This window comes from Dreissena polymorpha, chromosome 12 (genome assembly GCF_020536995.1).
Source record: "Dreissena polymorpha isolate Duluth1 chromosome 12, UMN_Dpol_1.0, whole genome shotgun sequence".
In the NCBI taxonomy this organism is placed as follows: Eukaryota; Metazoa; Mollusca; class Bivalvia; order Myida; family Dreissenidae; genus Dreissena; species Dreissena polymorpha.
Window position 1 is genome coordinate 68694302 of NC_068366.1, and position 20469 is coordinate 68714770.

Genomic DNA, 20469 nt, shown 5'->3' on the forward strand with positions numbered 1-20469 from the left:
ATTGCTGTGATTGTGTTCGTTTGCATTTAGAGTAACCCAACTGACCTGCATTGTCACAATCCCATTCTAGTCTGTTTGAAGTATCGTCCAGGCTTACGGAGCCCGCTCCTCTCTCACTTCAATTACAGCCCACTTACCATTTATCGAATTAATGAAGTTGAAAAGAAAGGAGCCTGCGCAACGAGCGTAGACAAAAACCGTTACAAATTCCACTTTTTTTATAGATGGTGAATCAATCAAGTTGAGCAATGTCGCTTCTGTACCCGGGATCAAAGCCAATCCGACCCATGCAAGTATAACATTCTTTAGAGGCTATTATTTTTCGCCAACAATTGAAGGATGCCTACGCTTTTAATTCTCTGTCTGTGCTCAATCGTCAAAATTATAGGCTAGCATGACATTAATTTTAAACACGACCGGGAAATAAAATCGTTTCTTTAATATGATTTAATAGGCGTATATATGTACAAAAAACAACAACAAAACGCGAATGTTTATTTCTGTCCATTCTAATGCATGTTGATATTACACTTGAAGTCTGATTTAGTAAAGCTAACAGACTCATACGATGGGTAAAGCAGAATGGCCTATTATACCTTGGTAAAAGCGCATTTCCATGGTCTCTATTGCAACAAAGGCTTAATCAGCTAACAACTATGTTATCGCAGTCATAGTCTTTATACAAAAATACCAAACATACTGTGGTGTATTTAGATAATGTCTCTAGGTCACGCCTAGCGTAGCAATGCTCCGCTCCCAAGTTATATATAACTGCATGTTGACCTATGATCTTTGTTAGTTAGTTGTTAGGCATTGCTCGCTTCTTTCGTTGAATAAAGTAGCCACTGAAATTATATGCGTCACACTTCGCTTGTTTACCCAAACATAACACACTGGCAACGAGTATAAAACTGTGTGGCTTTTATGTCGAGAATTTTATCCGTTTAATAAGAAATTCCAGATGTAAACACAAAATGGCAACGGGCCTGATTGGGAACATTAACGCATATGATAGCAATGTCAAAACATAGACTTACTACCAGGAACAACTTGAACAGTACTTTATGGTCAATGACATCGATAATGAACGAAATGTGGCAGGACTTTTAACTCTTCTCGGTGAAAAGACGTACGGTTTGTAAAGGAAACTTACCGTACAAGTGAAGCCGTCCGAGAAATCGTATACATGTGGAACTTCGTTAGCATTTACAGACTCATTTGCGCCCGAAACCGTTAATAATCGCGGAACGATTTCGAATTCACAAGAGAAATCAAGCGGTGGGCGAAAGTATGATTTTTTACGTAACTTCACTTCGGAAGTTTTGTGACTTCGGATCGAATTTGAACGATTTGTTAAGGGAAAGGTTCGTTTGTGGACTTAAAGATGCAGGAACACAGCGAAGGTTATTGTCTATCGCTGATTTGACACTGCAAAATGTCATAGAAATAGCGCTTGCCATAGAAGCTGTACATAAGGATGTCGCCGAGTTACAGTTATCGTCAGCCGCCGATGAGCCCGTTCACTGAGTTGGAGATTCAACAAAACCCAAGGAATGGAAGCAATAAAAACATGCCAAAGAGAGCAGGCCAGCAAGTGCTTCCATTGTGGGAAAACTAACCAACATTCCGAGAAACGCAGAAGGATGCAGTCTGTCATAATTGTAAGGCAAATGGACATATAAAGGCTATACGTAGGAAGCTTAAGTCGGTGAAGTATATGGAGGAAAACGTTTCAGGGATGAACACTGTGAACAAAGGAGACAACGGGAAATTCATCATTAAGCCGAAGATTAACGATGTCGAGATACCCATGGAGCTGATACAGGAGCAGCAGTTATTCTCATATCAAACAAGAATTTTCGAAAACGATTCGGAAATATGAAGCTCGATCATGCTTATTCAATACTGAAGACATGTTCAGGCGATGTCATAGAGCAACAATGGACGTTATGGTGCATGTTAGTTATAATGGACAATCGCAGACAATGCGACTTTGCGTCTTAAAAGATGATGAGCCTGTACTGTTCGGAAGGGACTGGCTGAGTCACGTCAAACTGAACTGCGACACACTTTTTAAAGTGAACTCTGTGACAATGGAAGGCCTGAGGTAAAGTCTAAATTCTATACTTGAAAAACATAAACACGTGTTTAGTACGGTATAGGACTGGTGAATGGAATTAAGGCAAGGCTCACCCTAAATGAATATGCTCAGCCACAATTCATAAAGGCTAGGCCGGTACCGTACTATATTAAACCTAAAATGGAGAGAAAGAACTGGACAGTCCTCGAGAGTCAAGCAATCATCTCGAAATTGGACACCAATGAATGGGCGACACCGATCGTTTCTGTCGTAAAAGGAAAAGGCAATGTCAGAATATGCGGTGATTTCAAGGTTATCCGTAAATCAAGCAATCAAGGTTGATAAATATCCTCTCCCAAGAATCGAAGGACATTTTCGCCAATATGTCAAATTTGCGAAAATACAGCAAGCTTTATATACAATAAGCGTACCTTACAACTAGAATGCGAGAACAAAACAAAAGAGTTGCTAACGATCAACACCAATCGAGGATTGTACCGTTACAACCGACTGCTATATGGGGTTTCTTCTGCTCCAGCTAAATGGCAACGCATAATGGACCAAATTCTTCAAGGAATCTCTGGAGTCAAGTGCATGCTGGATGCTAGGCGGTATTGAATACACCACCTCCATGTGATGTTGAATCACTTAGGGTATATCTCGAGGTAATCAATTATTACCATCGTTTTCTGCCAGACCTCGCGACCGTAACACAACCCATGAACGCGTTGCTTGAGAACAATCGAAATTTCGTCTGGTGAAAAGAATGCCAGAGCGCGTTCAAAAAGTCGAAAACACTTATAAAGTACGGAACCGGTTTTTGCACACTACAGCCCGGAACTTCCGGTTAGGCTCGCGTCAGATGCCTCACTGTTTGGTATTTTCGGTATATTGTCACACGTTATGCCAGATGGCTCAGAGAAAGCTGATCACGTTTTCATCAATGTCACTTACCAAAACTGAAGGAAATATGCTCAAATCTATAGGGAAGCATTGGCAGATGGTCCACTATTATACAAAGTAGATATCGGGAATAATATGGCATGGAAACGCCATGTTGAATAGCTTCGCGCCACGGAAATTCAGAATTATTCTGGTATAAATGTACGGGTTTTCACACCCTTAGATACTACTTTAAAAGCCGCGGACACAAATGTCAGTGAACTTCAGCCGGCACCGAAACCGATGGAAATAAATGAGTACCGGGATAATCGTAGTAATGAAACGGATTTACGACTGCAAGAAAGACGCTATCCTTTACGAAATAGAAAACCGCCCGAACGCCTGCAGTACTAATGACACTGATGGTTTGATGTTAAGCCAATTACGTTTTATAGTTGCATAAAGAAATCAACTTTATTTGGCAGAAGAGAAAGACAGGTTATCGGTTGTTTTTACAACCTGTGTCGAATTCAGACGCTCACTAATGTTCTTAAATTGCATGCTATAATGAAGAAAAGGTCATGCTTAGTTAAAGAGGTCATGAACGTGAAATGTTCAAGGTTTTATTAATTATTAATTATAATGGTTAGAATTGTGTACAATGATATTTTACATGTAAACGCATTTGTTTGTATGTTCATTTTTTATTTACAGGTATGATCAATGAAATTAAAAGGGGTGAATTGTGGTGTATTTATATAATGTCTCTACGCCATGCCTAGCGTAGCAACGCTTCGCCTCCAAGTAAGTTCTATATAACTGCATGATGACCTCTGATCTTGGTTAGTTAGTTTTTAGGCATTGATCGCTTCTATCGTTGAATAAAGTAGCCACTGAAATTATATGCGTTACACTTCGTTTGTTTACCCAAACACAACACATACTATATTCATTCATGTGCGGTGGTGCGCATATTGCAACACCTGTTATGATTTCCATGCAACTTAATTATAATAAATACATATAACGATGATAATAGTAACAAAATATAACATACATTTATAATATAACTATAAATAACAAACGGCAATATATTGGTATACATTCTTTTGTTGTATCCTAAATATACGTATTCGTGAATTTTTAACTAATGGTGTTTATACGGTGTGCTTATGTTTAAAATGCCCAGTAACAAATTTGATTATAAGTAAATAATAGAAAAGTGACGTTATCTTAATCACAAATATGACCATAATGGTTTATAATCGGTTCATGGTTGGTTGATTGTGAAAAGCCAGGAGATCACTTTTGGCAAATGTAAATAAATATCAAATTCTTGTTAGATACGCCGTCCCCGTGTGTCTAATGGAATCGGGTACCTAATTCCGGAAGAACATCAAGGTTTTTATATACAATGGCACATGGTTGGTTGAGAATGCGATAAATGTGCTTCTATATTTTCACAAAAATAGTGATTACACGATTGTCAATTTGCTTATGGTGAATAGCACGTTGATCATCTTTGGTTAAATTAGATAATTATCAGATTATTGGTAGATACGCAGTTCCAATAGTTTACTGGTGATGCAGTTAATGTGCTTATGTATTTTTAATTGGCGGTGGTAAAACGATCGCCAAATGGGCTTTTGGTAAAAAGCCGTGATCACTTTTGGCTTTAAGTAAATAAATATCAAGTTCTTGGTAGAAATGCCGTTTCCGGGTGTCTACTTGAACCGGGACTTAATCCCGGAATAACGAAACGGTGATTATATACAATGGTTCATGGCTGGCTGATGATGCGATAAATGTGCTTCTGTATTTTCAATATTATAGTGATTACCAAAATTGCCAATTGGCTTATGGTGAAAAGTCAGGTTTGAGTTTTGGCTAAAATAAATATGAGGTTCGTGGTAGTTCATGTGTCTTCACTGGTACCAGGACTTACTCTCGAAAGAAAAAAAACAAGGTGATTATAAAATGGTATATGGATGGTTGGTTGTGCAGTTATTGTACATATGCATTTTTATAATTACGGGGGTAAAACGATCGGCAAATGGCTAATGGTGGTCAATTTTGGCTATTAACAAATATAAAGTCCTTGGTAGATACGCCGTTTTAGGGTGTCTACTGGAAACCGGACCTAATTCCGGAGGAACAAAACGGTGGTTATATACTATGGTACATGATCCGTTGGTGGTGCGATAAATGTGTTTGGCTTATGGTGAAAACCAGGTAGTCAAGTTTGGCTAAAATAAGTGAATATCAGGTCCTTGGTAGATACGCAGTCAATGTGTCTTAACTGGAACCGGGTCTTAATTCCGAAAGAAAAACATGATGGTTATAACATGGTATATGGTTGTTGGTAGTGCACTAAATGTGCTTATGTATTTTTAAAACTACAGTGGTAAAACGATCGCAACATTGGTTTTTGGTGAAATACAGGGTTATCACGTTTGCCTATAAGTAAATACAATTTCTAAGTAGATACGCCGTTCCCGGGTGTCTACATGAAGCGGGGCCTAATCCCGGAATAAGAGAAAGGGTGTTTCATACAATGGTACAAGGTTTGTTGATGATGCGAAAAATGGGCTTCTGTATTTCAAAATTATGGTGAATGCAAGGTTTCTAAATGAATACGTTTACGGTGAAAAATCCGTTGATCAATTTCGGATGTTAAATGGTAAATATCTGATTCTTGGAAGATACGCAGTTCCGCTTTTCAGAGTATTGTTATATTACGATATCTCTGTGGCTTATGGCGAAAAGACCCGTGATCGAATTTACAATAGACAATCAAAAGGTTCTTCGATGATCTCTTTTGGAGGCCCGGAAGAACAAATTCTATCAAACAAAACACGAATATAGTTGGACTACCTTGTGGTTAATTTAAAAGAATAGGAGCTATAATTCGCTGCTCAGTAATAGACAAATAATTCCGTTTTAACAATAATTCGTTCGGACAGTACGTTCAAAAGACGACGGAATGTGCTGAGCTTTCGTTGATAATGTTAAATGTAAACGAAATCGATGAATCACAAATTCTCAGTTTCACAATAACAATATAGCCTTGTATTCCGAAGTTTCTCAAAAAAGCCCTTGGTTGTCACCATTGGATTCATCAGCAGTAATAAAACTCTTCCAAATATCATGTACAAGATGTAAAGGTCAATCTCGATATATATTGGTTCTTCTTGATAAAACAATGTCATTTAACGTATTGTTGAAATGAAGTAAACTCAATTACATATAGTACAGATGAGGCAAAAGTACAATAAAGTATCGCGTTCGGTATAACATTACTGTTATTTTTCGAACACTTGAATGAAGATATTATATTGTCAAAACCAACTAGGCGTCTATTACTTCATTTTTGTGTGGTATATATGTGGTAAATATGTTCAGGAATATAAGAACACTTTCCATCATCATATTGTTCAGGGTATTGCACAATTGATTAAAGCTCCAAATTTATGAGGAAAAAACTCGACATGCTCAAATTAGCACAATTACTGCTTTGAGGAGCCTTTTTCTGAGATATAGTGTTTGTCTTGGGATAATCTCAATGCTTGAAGACTGACAGTGTTATTGACCATGGTCAAGAAAGATTTCCAAACATAATTTACACATAATAAGAATGTGTTAACACTCAATATTTGTTATACACCCACTTTTAATTGAGAACGACGCATTTAATATCGCATTGTCGTTTAAGTCAAAGATTAATTTGCAAAACGTATACTTAACCTACGTATTTGCAAGAATAATATTGTCCTCCGACGCTATCCCAAAATGCCAGCAAAGCAACTGTTGCACACCACATAGATATTATATACTGTAGAGGCATTTGATCACTTGCCTGAAATAACGAGCATGTGGTTGTTAACAAGAATTCCTCAACGTATTATGTTTCTAAGTTTTCCGTACCAGGGGGGCACGCCTATACGGGAGCTTACCGCGTTTAAGTGAGAAAGTTGTTGCAAAACTTCAAAGATGGCGTCGTTTTTCGTGAAGGATTAGCGGATATTTTCACCCGGTAAGTCAGTTTATATTTATATTTCTTTTAAATGAATAGGACCTTTCGGCTCTACGGTGTGTGTTCTTCCCTCGGTTTTTTGTTTCAAAACCGTAGACGTCGGAATAAGAAAGTTATTGAAGCAAAACCGTCAACAAATTTGTTGTTTAATTTCTTGACCTTCGAGATGTAGGATGTTCGAATATCATTTTCTCTCATAATAAACAGTATTTGTGCATGTGTACAGTTAAATATAACATAAATCACGAATATTTTATTATCTCGACGCGTTGTTATGTCTATTAATTCATTTAATGCCGAATTATAACGGGTTAACCCCCCCCCATTTTTGGAACTAAACTTCCTTTTAAGCACATTTTGGGACCTGACTTCCAAATGATTAACAGCTCTTTCCTATGTTACAAGGTTTTATGCGAAACAACTTTCGTGAATGAATTCCGAATTGGTTCGAATGTCTTGGAAATCATTTTCACTTGAAGAAATCAAGAGTTTTCTTTTTTTCTATTAATTGTTTTATTATTAATTTGTATTATTATATGTTTTATCGCGTACTTAACGCTAACATTTAGTGTGTGTAATATAAGACATTTGACGGTATTATAAACACAGTGTTATTCTTACCTGTTTATTTTAACACATATGGACATACTTATGTTTGAATATGCATCCAACGGAATACTATGCTTACTATTTCCAGATATCTAGACGCCAGTTATATATGTTGAGGATGCCAAGAATAAAAAAGACGGCGTAACGAAGTGTGTACCGCTCTTGAATGCGATAGGTACACGAAAACCCACCAATCAAACAAAAAAGATTACGTCGAAGTACCTTGCCAATCAATCACATATACGTGCAATAAAAGTGTAATGAAAAACAGAAGAGGGTAAAGCCGGTTTGATACTAGTATAAAGTTGATGTAACCAAATACTGCCATTGTTGCGATTCGGAATACATAAAGCAATTTGAAATACCTGACATCTGCTTAAGAGATGCATATCGGTTGATGTTTTTTTAATGATACTTAACTATGAATTGTTTAATACAATGACATTTGACACGTTTTACTATAACGATACTGATACATGTATGTGACTTTGATGTGACACATTTTGGACGACCTTCTTTTAAAAAAAGTGAATTTGTAGTGGATAGAAAGATTTGTGCAAATGCAATACACGATATGATTTCAGTAGAAGTGATCAGTATAATTTGTATACATGTATGTTTTTTCTCTTTTATACCTATGTGAATACATATTATTTATGACTGTTGTATTGAGAGAATAAAGTATTGGTTCACTTAGAAAGATTATTTCGTTTGTTCCTAACATTGCCTTCTAATCGTAAGTAATGTTAAAATGTCAAATGCATAACGAATTAAATCCGACCCAAATCTTTTTTTAATCATGTATGTAAGTGCTGAATACAAGTGAAAATTTATGCAGAGACATCGTATGAAGAAATGACGTAACACAGGTCATGGTTTATTTTCATAACAAAGTGAGAAACTAGCATCATGACATATACGGAATAAAACGTGTAAGTAAGTAGCACTCATAGCAATTATATGTCAGGCGTGTCTATGTAGACTTTATAAATAAAACAAAAACACTACAAACATCAGCTGTACATGTTTTGTTATGTTCGTGTTTTTTATTTGCTGTTTTAGTCCGGCTCTGTTGACAGATTCTTTCTTGCATATTCTACATTTAAACTCATGTGGTCCATGAATGGGGCATGATATCTCAATCCTCCCCTGATGTAAAATTCCTCATTACATATACTGCAATGAAAGATGCACTTATTTTCGCCCTTTAACCTGCATCATCTGAAAAGACAGTAAAAGAATGGTTAAAAAAAGTTCATAACAGAATAAGGTCGACATGTCATAAATACATGACTATAATATTGAAGTACACATATACACTTTATTTAAGATGGGTAGGTATATCATGTCAAGCTCTTTTACATATGAAAGAGCTGTTTGTCATTTGGAAGTAAGGTCCCAAAATGTGCTTAAAAGGAAGTCAGTTCCAAATAAGGGGGTTAAACCAATAATATTTGCCAATAAATTAATTATCAGTGATAAAACGGCGTCGGTAAAATGAAATAATCATGATTTTATTTATATTTAACTGTTCACGTGTGTCAATACTGTGTATTATAAGAGAAATTATATTTGTACATCCAATTTCTCGAACATCCCGTAAGTAGACAACATATTTGTGTACGGTTTTCCTTCAATAACTTTTTTATCCCGACGTCTACGATCTTGAAACAAAAAACCCAGGGAAGCACACACACCGGAGAGCCGAAACGGCGTATTCACTTTTAAAATAATTATAAATACAAAGGGGCTGACCGGGTGACAATATTCTTCCTTCCTTTAAGAAAATCCAACAAACGACACCATCTTTGAAGTTCTGCAACAACTTTCTCACTTAAACGGGGTAAGCTCCCGTATACGCGTGCCGCCCTGCTTACATACATTTAACATAAAATGAACAATAGTGCAAAGTAGGAACATACCAATATATAAATATACCCAAGATTGTTGTGACTTTATTGACTTGCAATAAAGTTTTGTCATCGTTGGGTGTCATTTATTATTCATATAATAAACTGTCAGACTACAAGACAACAGGGTGTCTAAATGCTAATAAATAGGCCATCAAAATTCGTGTGATTTTGTTAGGCGTTGCTGTTGAAGCTTTACCAGGTCCGTTATTGCATCAACAACAGTCATGTTATCGAGCGATGTATTTGAAGCGACTGATACACTTTATAATAACATGGTCGGTCAATACTTTGTATTATAAAATCAATTGAAATTACTTCTGAGGTGTCCAGCTTGTTTGAAAAAAGGTTGTCGTAAGTTATGAACAATAAGAATCACATATGGTTTTGAAGTTTTATAAATCATATTATATGTTGTTAGTGCATGCAAATAACATGTTAATGACACCAAAGCGGCAAGTTCTTTACAAATTTCAATGTTACCAATACGATAATAACATATAACCAGACATACATCTCGCTCAGTGCAATAGAGCATATTGTTGTATTTTTTTTCAGATACATTTTTTTTTATTTGGGACCGGTTTGAGTTAACTTTTTTAAAGTAATATGTGTTGTAAGTTTAATGGTTAGTGGATTAACACAAGTTAATTATTTTTAATAGCAATTGCAAAAAAAATAATTACTTATGTAAATCCACCAACCACATAATTATAAATGGTCGTCTAAACAGTGAACAAGAAAACCAGTTCACATTTTCATCAACACGTGGCTTGAGTATAACTGATTGCTTAATTATAAATGCGAACGATGCTGAAAGCATACGTGAATTTGAAATACTCGACTGGACATGTTTTCCGATCATGCTGACATCCTTTCCTCTTTAAAATGTATCTCAAGAAACAAAGAAAAACAACTCGAATGCACAGAAAGGACTAAAAGTGTGTTCAATTCGAGTCTGGTTGAGCAATTCCAAACCTCCCTTTACGAAAATACAATTATACTATTCATTCAACACTCACAACAATATTAATGGCGAAATAAAATGTATCACATAATTATATCATATATAACAATGGGGTCAAAGTATTTGGCAAAACTATAAGAGAAAATGAGCATTATAAAAATGAAAATAAAAATTTTCATTTGTGAGGACTTTGAACTTAAAGAGGCTTGATTAATATATACATAGTGTTGTTTTATACTTGCCTATATATATAATACATGCTCATTTTCATATGTTAGGGCTATGAACTTGTATAGGGTTTATTGATGAATACATGTTGTTTTGTTGTATACTTGCAAATATTAAATTAAAGCTCATTGTCATATGTGAGGGCTAAGAACTCCTAAAGGCTTTATTGATGATTAAATGTTGTTGATTGTTGTATATAAATCTCATACCATACACAAAAAAGAATGGTATAATAATATGATGAAAATTAGCATTATGGGATTTACTTATTTTTTTAAGTAATGTATTTAAAATATTACACGTAATAAGATTGTAGTTATTTCAGAAACAACCATATATAACATTCGTTATCATAAATTTTTATTTCTCCAAATGATTGTGAAAATTATTCTTATATATGTCTTGTAAGTAAATTAGTAATAGAAGATGTGCAGTTGCAATATTAGATGCTATTATGTATTCCCTGCATAACTAACTATCTTAAACAGTTCATAACACTATCGTTCAATTTCTATCTTCTATGATTACTTAAACATTGAATTATGCATGCATAATGTAGGTTACGGGCTTGTATAAGCTTTACCGATGAATAAACTGGTGTTGTTGATTGTTGTTGTATTCTTTAAACATGGGTAGATGGCAACTATGGGCATTATGCAGGTCATTTCATTTCGTTCTGACGTCAAAAATTCTGGTTGCTATGGCAGCAAATAGACTAGAAATACTGCTGAAAATGGTTGTTTTCTGGATCCTGCAATAATGTTTAAAGATTCGAAATATTTTTTCATTAACTTGAAACATGGATAGATGGCAATATGGACATTATGCACTGTCATTTCATTTTGTTCCTAAATAAAAAATTTGATTGCTATGGCAACAAATATATATATAACAATCTGGTATTTCTGACAATGGTGGAGCCGGTAGGGGACTTATATTACTTGACAATAGTCTTGGTGTGACTGTTTTCTAAATTGTTTCTATCAATTGTAAAAACATAACATGTATCTTAACACTCGTAATGAAAATTAAAAGTAACGTCAAGTGAATATATTCAAGTGTGTGTGTTTTTCGCACAAACGACGATGTTAGGCTCAACATGCAATTAAAAGTAATGCGCACGCACGTACTGGAGGTGTCAAAGCAACGAAGTTTGTTTAGGAGGATTTTTGCATTAAATATGTTTACGACGTGAACGTTAACAATCAATTTATCCCAGCGAGACACTCACACATTTATAATAAACAATCCGACAATTGCAGGCAAACATAATTCTGAAAGTATAAATCAATATAATAAGTTCAGTATTTGCATAAAATGTTGGCGCGTTATTTTAGAATATTGTTCACATCATCGTTTCTATATAAAAAAACACGAATTTAGTTCGATGCAATCATGGTAAATTCAAAGGAATTTTTGAGCGCATAATACGCTGTTTAGTAATATACAAACATTTCAAATGTATTGTTTTTCAAAAAGTACGTTTTGAAGACGAAGGATTTTGCTGACCTGTCGTTGAGAATGTTAACTGTAACATCAATCGACGAATAACAGTACTTTCTTTATAGTTTTTCATCTACCATTGGATTCACGATATCTCAGTTTCACAATAACACCATACCCTTTCAATCTGAAATAGAAAACAATCGTTTTGTGCAATCAAAGAGCTTCACAAATAAGCCATATGTTGTCCTTGCGGTCAACAGTGGAATCTGACCAATAATGATACAATCCACAGAATATGATTAAAACCGTGCCAGACATCTCATACAGCGGATTTACAAGATGTTATGGACGCTTGGCAGATATATTTCGTTCTTAGCGATAAACTAACAACGAGACACAATGACCGATTGTAATAGGGAATAGAGAGTCAACGATACAGTAAAATATTGCTAAAATATTAAATTGTTGGTTCACTTTCAAAACACCTTAAATGAACCGAACTTAAATTTGAAACGTGATTATGATTTTTTGTTGTTGAAGATGTTTTCAGAAATACATGAACACATTCCATCGTCTTATATATTAGGGATTTTGCATGATCATTACACCAACATATGAACTCGCCATGTTAAAATTTGAACAGAAATTTATTTTAGAAGACCTTTTCAGAGCTACAATGTTTGTGTTTGGAAACTCTGAACGCTTCAGGACGACGTCGGTATTGATCATGGTCTAGCAACTTGTTCGAAAAAAATAACACTAAAAACGAGTGCGTAAACACATAGTAATGTATAATTCGACTTTATATTTCGATTTATGACAACAAATCAAAGGCCAAATTGTTGTTTGAGTCGATGATATATTCGTAAAACATATACGTTACGAACGCGTTTACGAGAACATTGCTGTGCACCGACGATGTCCAGAAATGCCAGCAAAACAAATCATGCAATGCAAATCGGTGCTTTTATCCTGTATTTTATTGGAATTTGATAACTTGCCTGAAATCCAGAGTCCGAGGATTGAAGGAACAAGTTCTTTCTGGATTGTATTCTGAAATTGCACTATTTGTATTGATCACAGTAGTGCATAGAAGCAACAGACATGTTTCGATATCAGAGATCACGGTGAATCTATCATTCTTCGAATTGCTTGAGAGCATCTGTGTGTGTCGTCATTTTACTAATTTAATTAATTGTCAGCTTACAAAACAACAGCGGTTCTTAACGGTACAAAATAACCCAACAAAGTCCATGTGATTTTGTTTGGAGTTGTTGTCAAAGCGTCAACAAATTCTTTATATTGTCAACAACAGTTATATAATCAAGCGTTTAATTTTAAGAGACATATGCACTTGCAGTGCTTAAAATATATAAGTGATTTAGCTAAGTCATTGTATGGGTTCCTAAGTGTCAACTTCTTAAAACATCTGACTGTGAACAAAATAATGATGTCATATAATTAGGGATACAACTCGCTTGTCTAAAATAAGAAAATATTCCATGAATATACATTTACAAAGCAGTTTATAATATGGGACCTTTCTGTTTGAATTTGTTTATATTCTGATGTGGACATTATACTTTTGAGTATTCTTTTTATTTCAGGTTGGATAGGGTTATTTACAAAGTTATTGGATATAGCCGTGTCTATTGTAAATGCTTCGTCCGCTTCTCAAGTAGGTTCGATGCGCACATGGTGTTCTACTTGTTCTCGTTGTTTGTTTTCTGATAATTGTCTTAGTTTGTGCTGAAGTTTATTTGATTTAATAAATGAATATATTGTACTAGATATAGCAAAGTGCGGTTTTGCAATTTTAATATGCTAGTCAAGCATCTAACGTGTCATGAAGGATAATGACTCATATTATATCAAGCGAGCGTCGGTGTTTCCGTAGCACGTTAGACGAACTGATATCGTACTGACGATGTTGCCATACATGCATTGTTTTTTGTAAGGAAAACACGCTTAAACATTACTGTGACAATTAATATTTCAACCAAAATGTTTAAAGTGGCTTTGGTATCGAACAGGTCCATAATATTTAAAATGATAATTTGAATATCGACGTTTCAATGATATTTTTTTATTTACTGAATCACTAGTGAACATTATCTTGGAATCATAAATTGTTAAATATCAGAATTTTGAGTTAGCAATTTGACTTCATTCATCTTTTTGTTTCATAAATTTCAGTAGACAATTATTAACTTGCGAACGGACGGTCAAGAAAATCGATCCGCTAATAATTTAAACCCTTCAAGACAGCGTCGTAAGTTGAGTGAGCAATACGACGTATACTGTGATTGATCTCATTGATAGTATTGTTGTTTTGGAAAGTATCGATAATATGATTAATCAAATGTGTTAAACAAAACTTAATTAACGTCTAGTAAAAATGTACACTCTGTCAGATACAATGATATCGTTTACATACGTTTACAACGTTTACAAGTTAAGACATTAAACATTTGTTTGGATTGCTTTGAGAATGCAGACTGCTTGTCTATTAGATATAACTTAATATGTCAGAAAAATAGTTCCGCACTTGCGCGACCTTGCTCAGAAAGATTGGCATATCGTCTTATTGCTAATCGTTTGCGTCATGTTTGTCTTAGAAATCTGATGATCGTATTCTTGAGGATTAAAATGAGGTTCTCGTGATCAGAGAGAAAACAAACTCATGAAGTAAAGTATTAGTTCCTGATCTCTTTCAATTTCTTAAATTCCTTTGAAAGTAACAGAATGGACAGGGCTATTTTAAGATCAATGTTTACGCTCTTCATTGACTTCTAAATGTGTGTTGGAACTTGTTGGTTGGAATTATTGTCTCTAAATGTTAATATATTTAACTAAAAAACACATATTGCTGAATATCGAAATAACGTCTAATTTAACATATAACACAACCCAGAACGCCTAGTATAGTGCCAAATTGCCCAGAATTCTAATTCTCATTATTTAAGTCTAGAAAGACTATAAACAAACGAAACGATTCTTTTATTTTTCAGGGAAATTGGTTTCATTTCAAGTATTGCGGTTTCGGTTACTGGCGTAAGTATGTGCACTTAGTTTTTGTTGACAACCTTACCCTGGAAAGTGTGCGTTGCTTGGCTGACCAATAGGATTAAAATACCAATGAAAACGACGACCAATCCAACAAAACAATCTGAGCGTGACAGCAGTACGTAAACACTTATTTTATCCCCGTATTAAATATCCCTCGTGATTGACAAGAAGATACCATCGTTAGTATATTAAATAAATTGCTAACGGCATTTGATGATGAATTGACATAATAAGAGCCTTTTAACGGTGACAGCATGTCCGGGGAGGAACAACATATTGGTTGAGTGTAGATTTGTACGTGGTCTTGTATATATGCTGCTATTATATTCCAGTACATATCTAATATACTTTAATAACATGTTATGGTTATCTTTGAAAACATTCATGTATAAAATATGTTTACCATACCATTTTTCATTGACATCGTTTTCTTGGACTGACTTATTGCAGTAAATAAATATTACGCATTTACGCTTTAAATGTCAAATATAGCATTAAGTCATTAAGAGAAAATCTGGACAAATTAGCTGCTTTTTTAAAAATAGCTTTCGTGTTATTAAAAATATTTCGTCGAGAATATTTAATGTAAAAATAATACAAATAAATGTGATTATTCGGAATACACAGTCTCTTCAAAATAAACAAACCAGCATTAGTTTCACAATAACAACCTTTTACTCCCTAAAAAGACACTATCGTTACGTGAAATCAAAGAGCGTAAACAATAAGCGCTGTGCTGTCCCATCTATCACCAATCGAGTCTTACCATTGATTGCAAAATCCGCTAAATAAGTAAACTATGCTATTCTTCGCTCATATTGCATTCTTAATTTCAAGAAATGATGGCTGTTTGGGAGGTCTATTTAGTTCTCAGTGATACAATTATTATCAATTGCGGAACGGATGACAGCGTGAAAGAAATTTGGATTGGTTTAGGTAGCCGCTGCTATACCGACTATATTGAGAGCAACCGCATAAGAGACGATTTCGCAGTCAAAGAAGGTGGAAAACACTAGCCGTTGTTAACGCATATATAACGCAGCAAGTAGGATATTGTAATAAATTACCTTTTCATAGAATATTGATTTACATAAATAATGTAAATAATTTACTTATGTTTAATCTTAAAGTACGTTATTTATTTACAGTTTCTTGATTAAACGGGAAACACATGTACGAGTACTTGTGAAGTGGTACTTGTAAGATATTTGAAATGACACTTAATTGATATAAAACTATGGAATACTTTATTAACCCTAATAATGGAACTAATCCAGGTGCTGGATTAATAAATGTATCATTACCATTGAACACGGACGAGCATATTCTGGAAGAAAGACTCGGCCCAAAACAACGGGAACTGGTGGTTGTCATCGTTTTGCTTTGCGTGTATTGTTTGATCTTCATAACGGGAATAACAGGGAATGTTTTGACATGTGTGGTGATACTAAAGACCAGTTACATGAGAACCTCCACGAATTACTATCTCTTTAGCCTAGCAATATCAGATGTAATGCTTCTTATTGTAAGGTAAGTTTAGTGATCGAACTCTTCAAAATAATACCCTCTTGTTGCATATATTTTTTTTAAACTTAATATTTAGGGTGAGAAATGTTTCGTTGTTTTTTAAGTTAATTTAGTGTCGAGTTAATTGGCATGGTTATTATTTAATTTCGTGAGTACACACTATTATTAAACTTGTATTGCGTTTTTTTTAAATATTATTGTGTGTGAAGCACTTGCTGAATAAATATAACTTCAATAATTTGAATTATGAATATGAACAATAATTTACACTTAATTGTTATTAACTTCTGTTTTACTATACGATAAAATAAATTGTGTGAAAATAATTCAATAAAATATATCAATTCTCAATTAAAAAATAATGAAGTAAAATTTAAATAACAAATAAGAGTATATTCATGTCACATACATGTACATAGTGACAAATTGAAAGCTTGATTATAAGCTTTTAACGGACTGTCGCAAAGAGAAAGCCATATGATAAATACCACATATAATTGCACTCGCTGGGATATTTGATAGAGATGCAACATACTTTTTGTGTGAATAAAACAAAAATCGAAACTTTTTGGCATGAGTCACTATTATCACGCCAACAAATGCAAAACAAAGAACGCCAATATTTCAAAAATGATTCTGATTTGAAAATTACCAGCATATCTTGCATTTATTTTTACAGTTAGTTTTCTAATCAGTATTACTGGCTGTTTTCATATCCGAATTTCAGATATAAAAATATATTGCCTTTGTGCGGCACTTTTTGTTTCAAGTTGTAAAAATAATGTCTACGCATATTTATCGTAAAAACATACATCCTATATTGCGTGTTATATGAATTGACTAGGTGCCGTATTCACCAACAATTCTTTACTTAAGATTGAACAATAAAGAAAATTATTTATTTTTTACTTTTCTAAGAACGTTCTTGGGTCGATTCCTTATCGGTATTCACCAACGCTATTTTTAGCGTTTTTTTACAAAGAATTATTTATTGTTGATGTAAGCGACATTGGTACCCTGTAATTTCGGTAACGCATAGAAAATTCGGAACCGTTTTCGTATCTTCTGTCACAACAAACAAGATGGTGGGCACCAAGGACGTTAACAATAGCAGAAATCGTTGGGCCGAACAGGAGGAAACTGCTCTTGCTAGTGAAATCACAAAACACCATGATGTCCCAATAATCGGTTGTGGCGCTATTAAAATAGGAGAGGTCAGACGTCGAGGCTGGGAAGCCGTAGCAAATGTGCTGAACTGGTTGGTTGTTACTTATGTTCCAAATATTTCTAAATTCTAGATCAAAGAAATATGTTTACAGTTGATACATTGCTTGTTTTAATTATTATATCATTTGTATTGGTGCAATTTTTAACAACATTTAAAATTATATAAAATAAATATCAGTTTGACCTTTATATTAATAGCAGTAGATCTATTTTGATTTTAGAACCAAAAATTGTCCAAAGATTGTTTCACTTTGTTGAAATTAGCCTGCCATTCTGTTTAAAAAATACCAATATTTTCAACAACACCCATACTTTGCAAATAATGATGTATTTTTACTAGTTTATTACTTTATAAATCATAGATTTTGTTGTTTGCTCCCAAAACACATGAAATGTAGAATGCATTTGGGGAAAATGTAGTAGAAACTTAAGAAAATTTGCTATAAAATTGTGTACAGGACAATGAATATGAAAATAGTCTATGTTAAACAGTATGTCAGTATTTTATATAAGTATATTATAATACATTTGTTTACTGATACTAGCAAAATTATTACAAGAGTTTAGTGGTTTCTTAGCATAATGATAACAGAACATATTGCTTCATGTAGAAAAGATAAGAAAAACTCAGTGTTGCTATATACCGGTAGTCTACATAGAATTTGCCTCTTAATAAAAACATGTCTTAAATGTAAGTTATTAGCCTTTATTATGTTGTTAAGACATACATGTTTAAGTTAAATGCCTCAAACTTATTGAAATTGTGTCCCTACACTTTACAAAGACAGCCTATGTAGTAAAATATAGATACATGGACAGAGTATGTTAATTGATTTTTATGAGATATCATATTGTTTTGCAAGGTTCATTTAACCATAAGTGTTTTTATTGGTTTATTAACATAAATAAGTATGGATCCGATAAATAGATAAATAGATTTCAATTATGATATTTTATTTTTATTTGTTTATGCATTTTCATTTTTGATCAAAAAACATCTCCAATTGCATTTCATTTTTTTCAGCCAATTTTCCAGCTATAAGAGGACTGGGGCTGAAGTAAAGAAAAAATATTATAACTTGAAAGAGAAGAGTAAGTGAAATTGTGAACATTGTCATATGAATAACCAGGGCCAAAAAACCCTTCTTCATAAGGGGACTCTTTTTCTTCCCCTTAACCAAAAAAGGCCCTTTCCCAAACAGAAATTTCTTTAAAATAATGAATTTTTCTTTAGATTTCCAAGGTATCTTCGTATTTTTCATTTACCAAAGCCAGAAAATTGTGTCAATTTTCCCCGTAAAAAAGGCTATGATCCTTTTCTCAATGTGGTGTTTTGGCATTGATAACTACAATGTAATTTGTCACTGGTCCAGAGTCCGTAAGCTACATAATCTGCAATTTTAGATACATGAACAGTGCATTAAAATAGCATCAAATTAAAGAACATAACTACTAACAAGGATATTACTGTTGTTGATGATGTTTATTTTTGACTCTTTAATCACACAGTCTCATCTCAATATAACTATAGCACGCAGCAAAAATATTGAGATGAAGAGACCAGGTACTGGTGGAGGGCCCCGTGTTAAAGACTTCTCCATACCTGAACAAATTCTGTTTGAGCATTTTGGGGACTCTGCCTCTCTGGCAGGGGTCCCCAATGCAATTGACACAGATGGTTTGTATAGACTATATAAAATATAATAACACTTGTAATTGCTAATAATTATATTACCATTTTGTTGGTGCTTTAGGCTTGTTAAGTTAATTTGAGTGGTTGCTCTTTCATTCATACTTATGTGATTGTTGGAATATGTTTGGGTACTTATTCATGAAAGTAATGTTTAATAAACTTATTATTTATTCATACACAGCATGAAATACAATCAATGATTGAACGGCGTTAGAGAAGTATCTATTAAAGATGCATCATAACTCACCTTGGTCTGTTTGCTGATATTGTTTTCAGTGCATATAGAATGGTGTGTTTGACTGTTTATTACCGGTATAATTTTTTTAATGTATTTAATTTATCGGTATGCTGTTAGTCTCTTAGCTCCTGAGGTTGCTTCAATGTCCAGCAATGTACATCATGTTATTGAGTTGGGCAAGATTCCTACAGGTAAACAATACAATTATACTATGTTATTCATCATGTCTTATTACATCATGGTGAATGAAAAAGATTTTGGGTTGAACATAACATGACAATAAATTTCTATCAATTCATTACTAACTTTGTAATATTGTTAAAATGTAATGTGAAAACTATGTCTAACTGAACGAAATATGTTTTATATGAACATATACTCATTGTTTTCAATATATATATAGCGCCTGTTGTCAAATGCCATATCATCTTTACTAACATGAGGCTTATGAAAATGTAATATCATTGTTTGTAATGATTATCTTCCCCAACATTTCATGTGATTTTATGAATGATGTATGCTGAAAATAAAATTAGATCTGCAAATGAGTGATTCAAAAT

General features: G+C 33.9%; 1 protein-coding gene across 1 annotated transcript in view; it reads left to right on the forward strand.

The window, feature by feature from the left end:
* Positions 1 to 1477: 1477 nt before the first annotated feature.
* Positions 1478 to 20469, forward strand: part of LOC127852699 (pyrokinin-1 receptor-like) — a 35319-nt gene continuing 16327 nt past the window's right edge. Inside the window, exons 1-5 of the mRNA XM_052386648.1 lie at positions 1478 to 1605; positions 1964 to 2107; positions 13763 to 13833; positions 16502 to 16749; positions 18541 to 18544. Coding sequence (XP_052242608.1) covers positions 1478 to 1605; positions 1964 to 2107; positions 13763 to 13833; positions 16502 to 16749; positions 18541 to 18544 — 595 coding nt within the window. The remainder of the gene's footprint in view (positions 1606 to 1963; positions 2108 to 13762; positions 13834 to 16501; positions 16750 to 18540; positions 18545 to 20469) is intronic.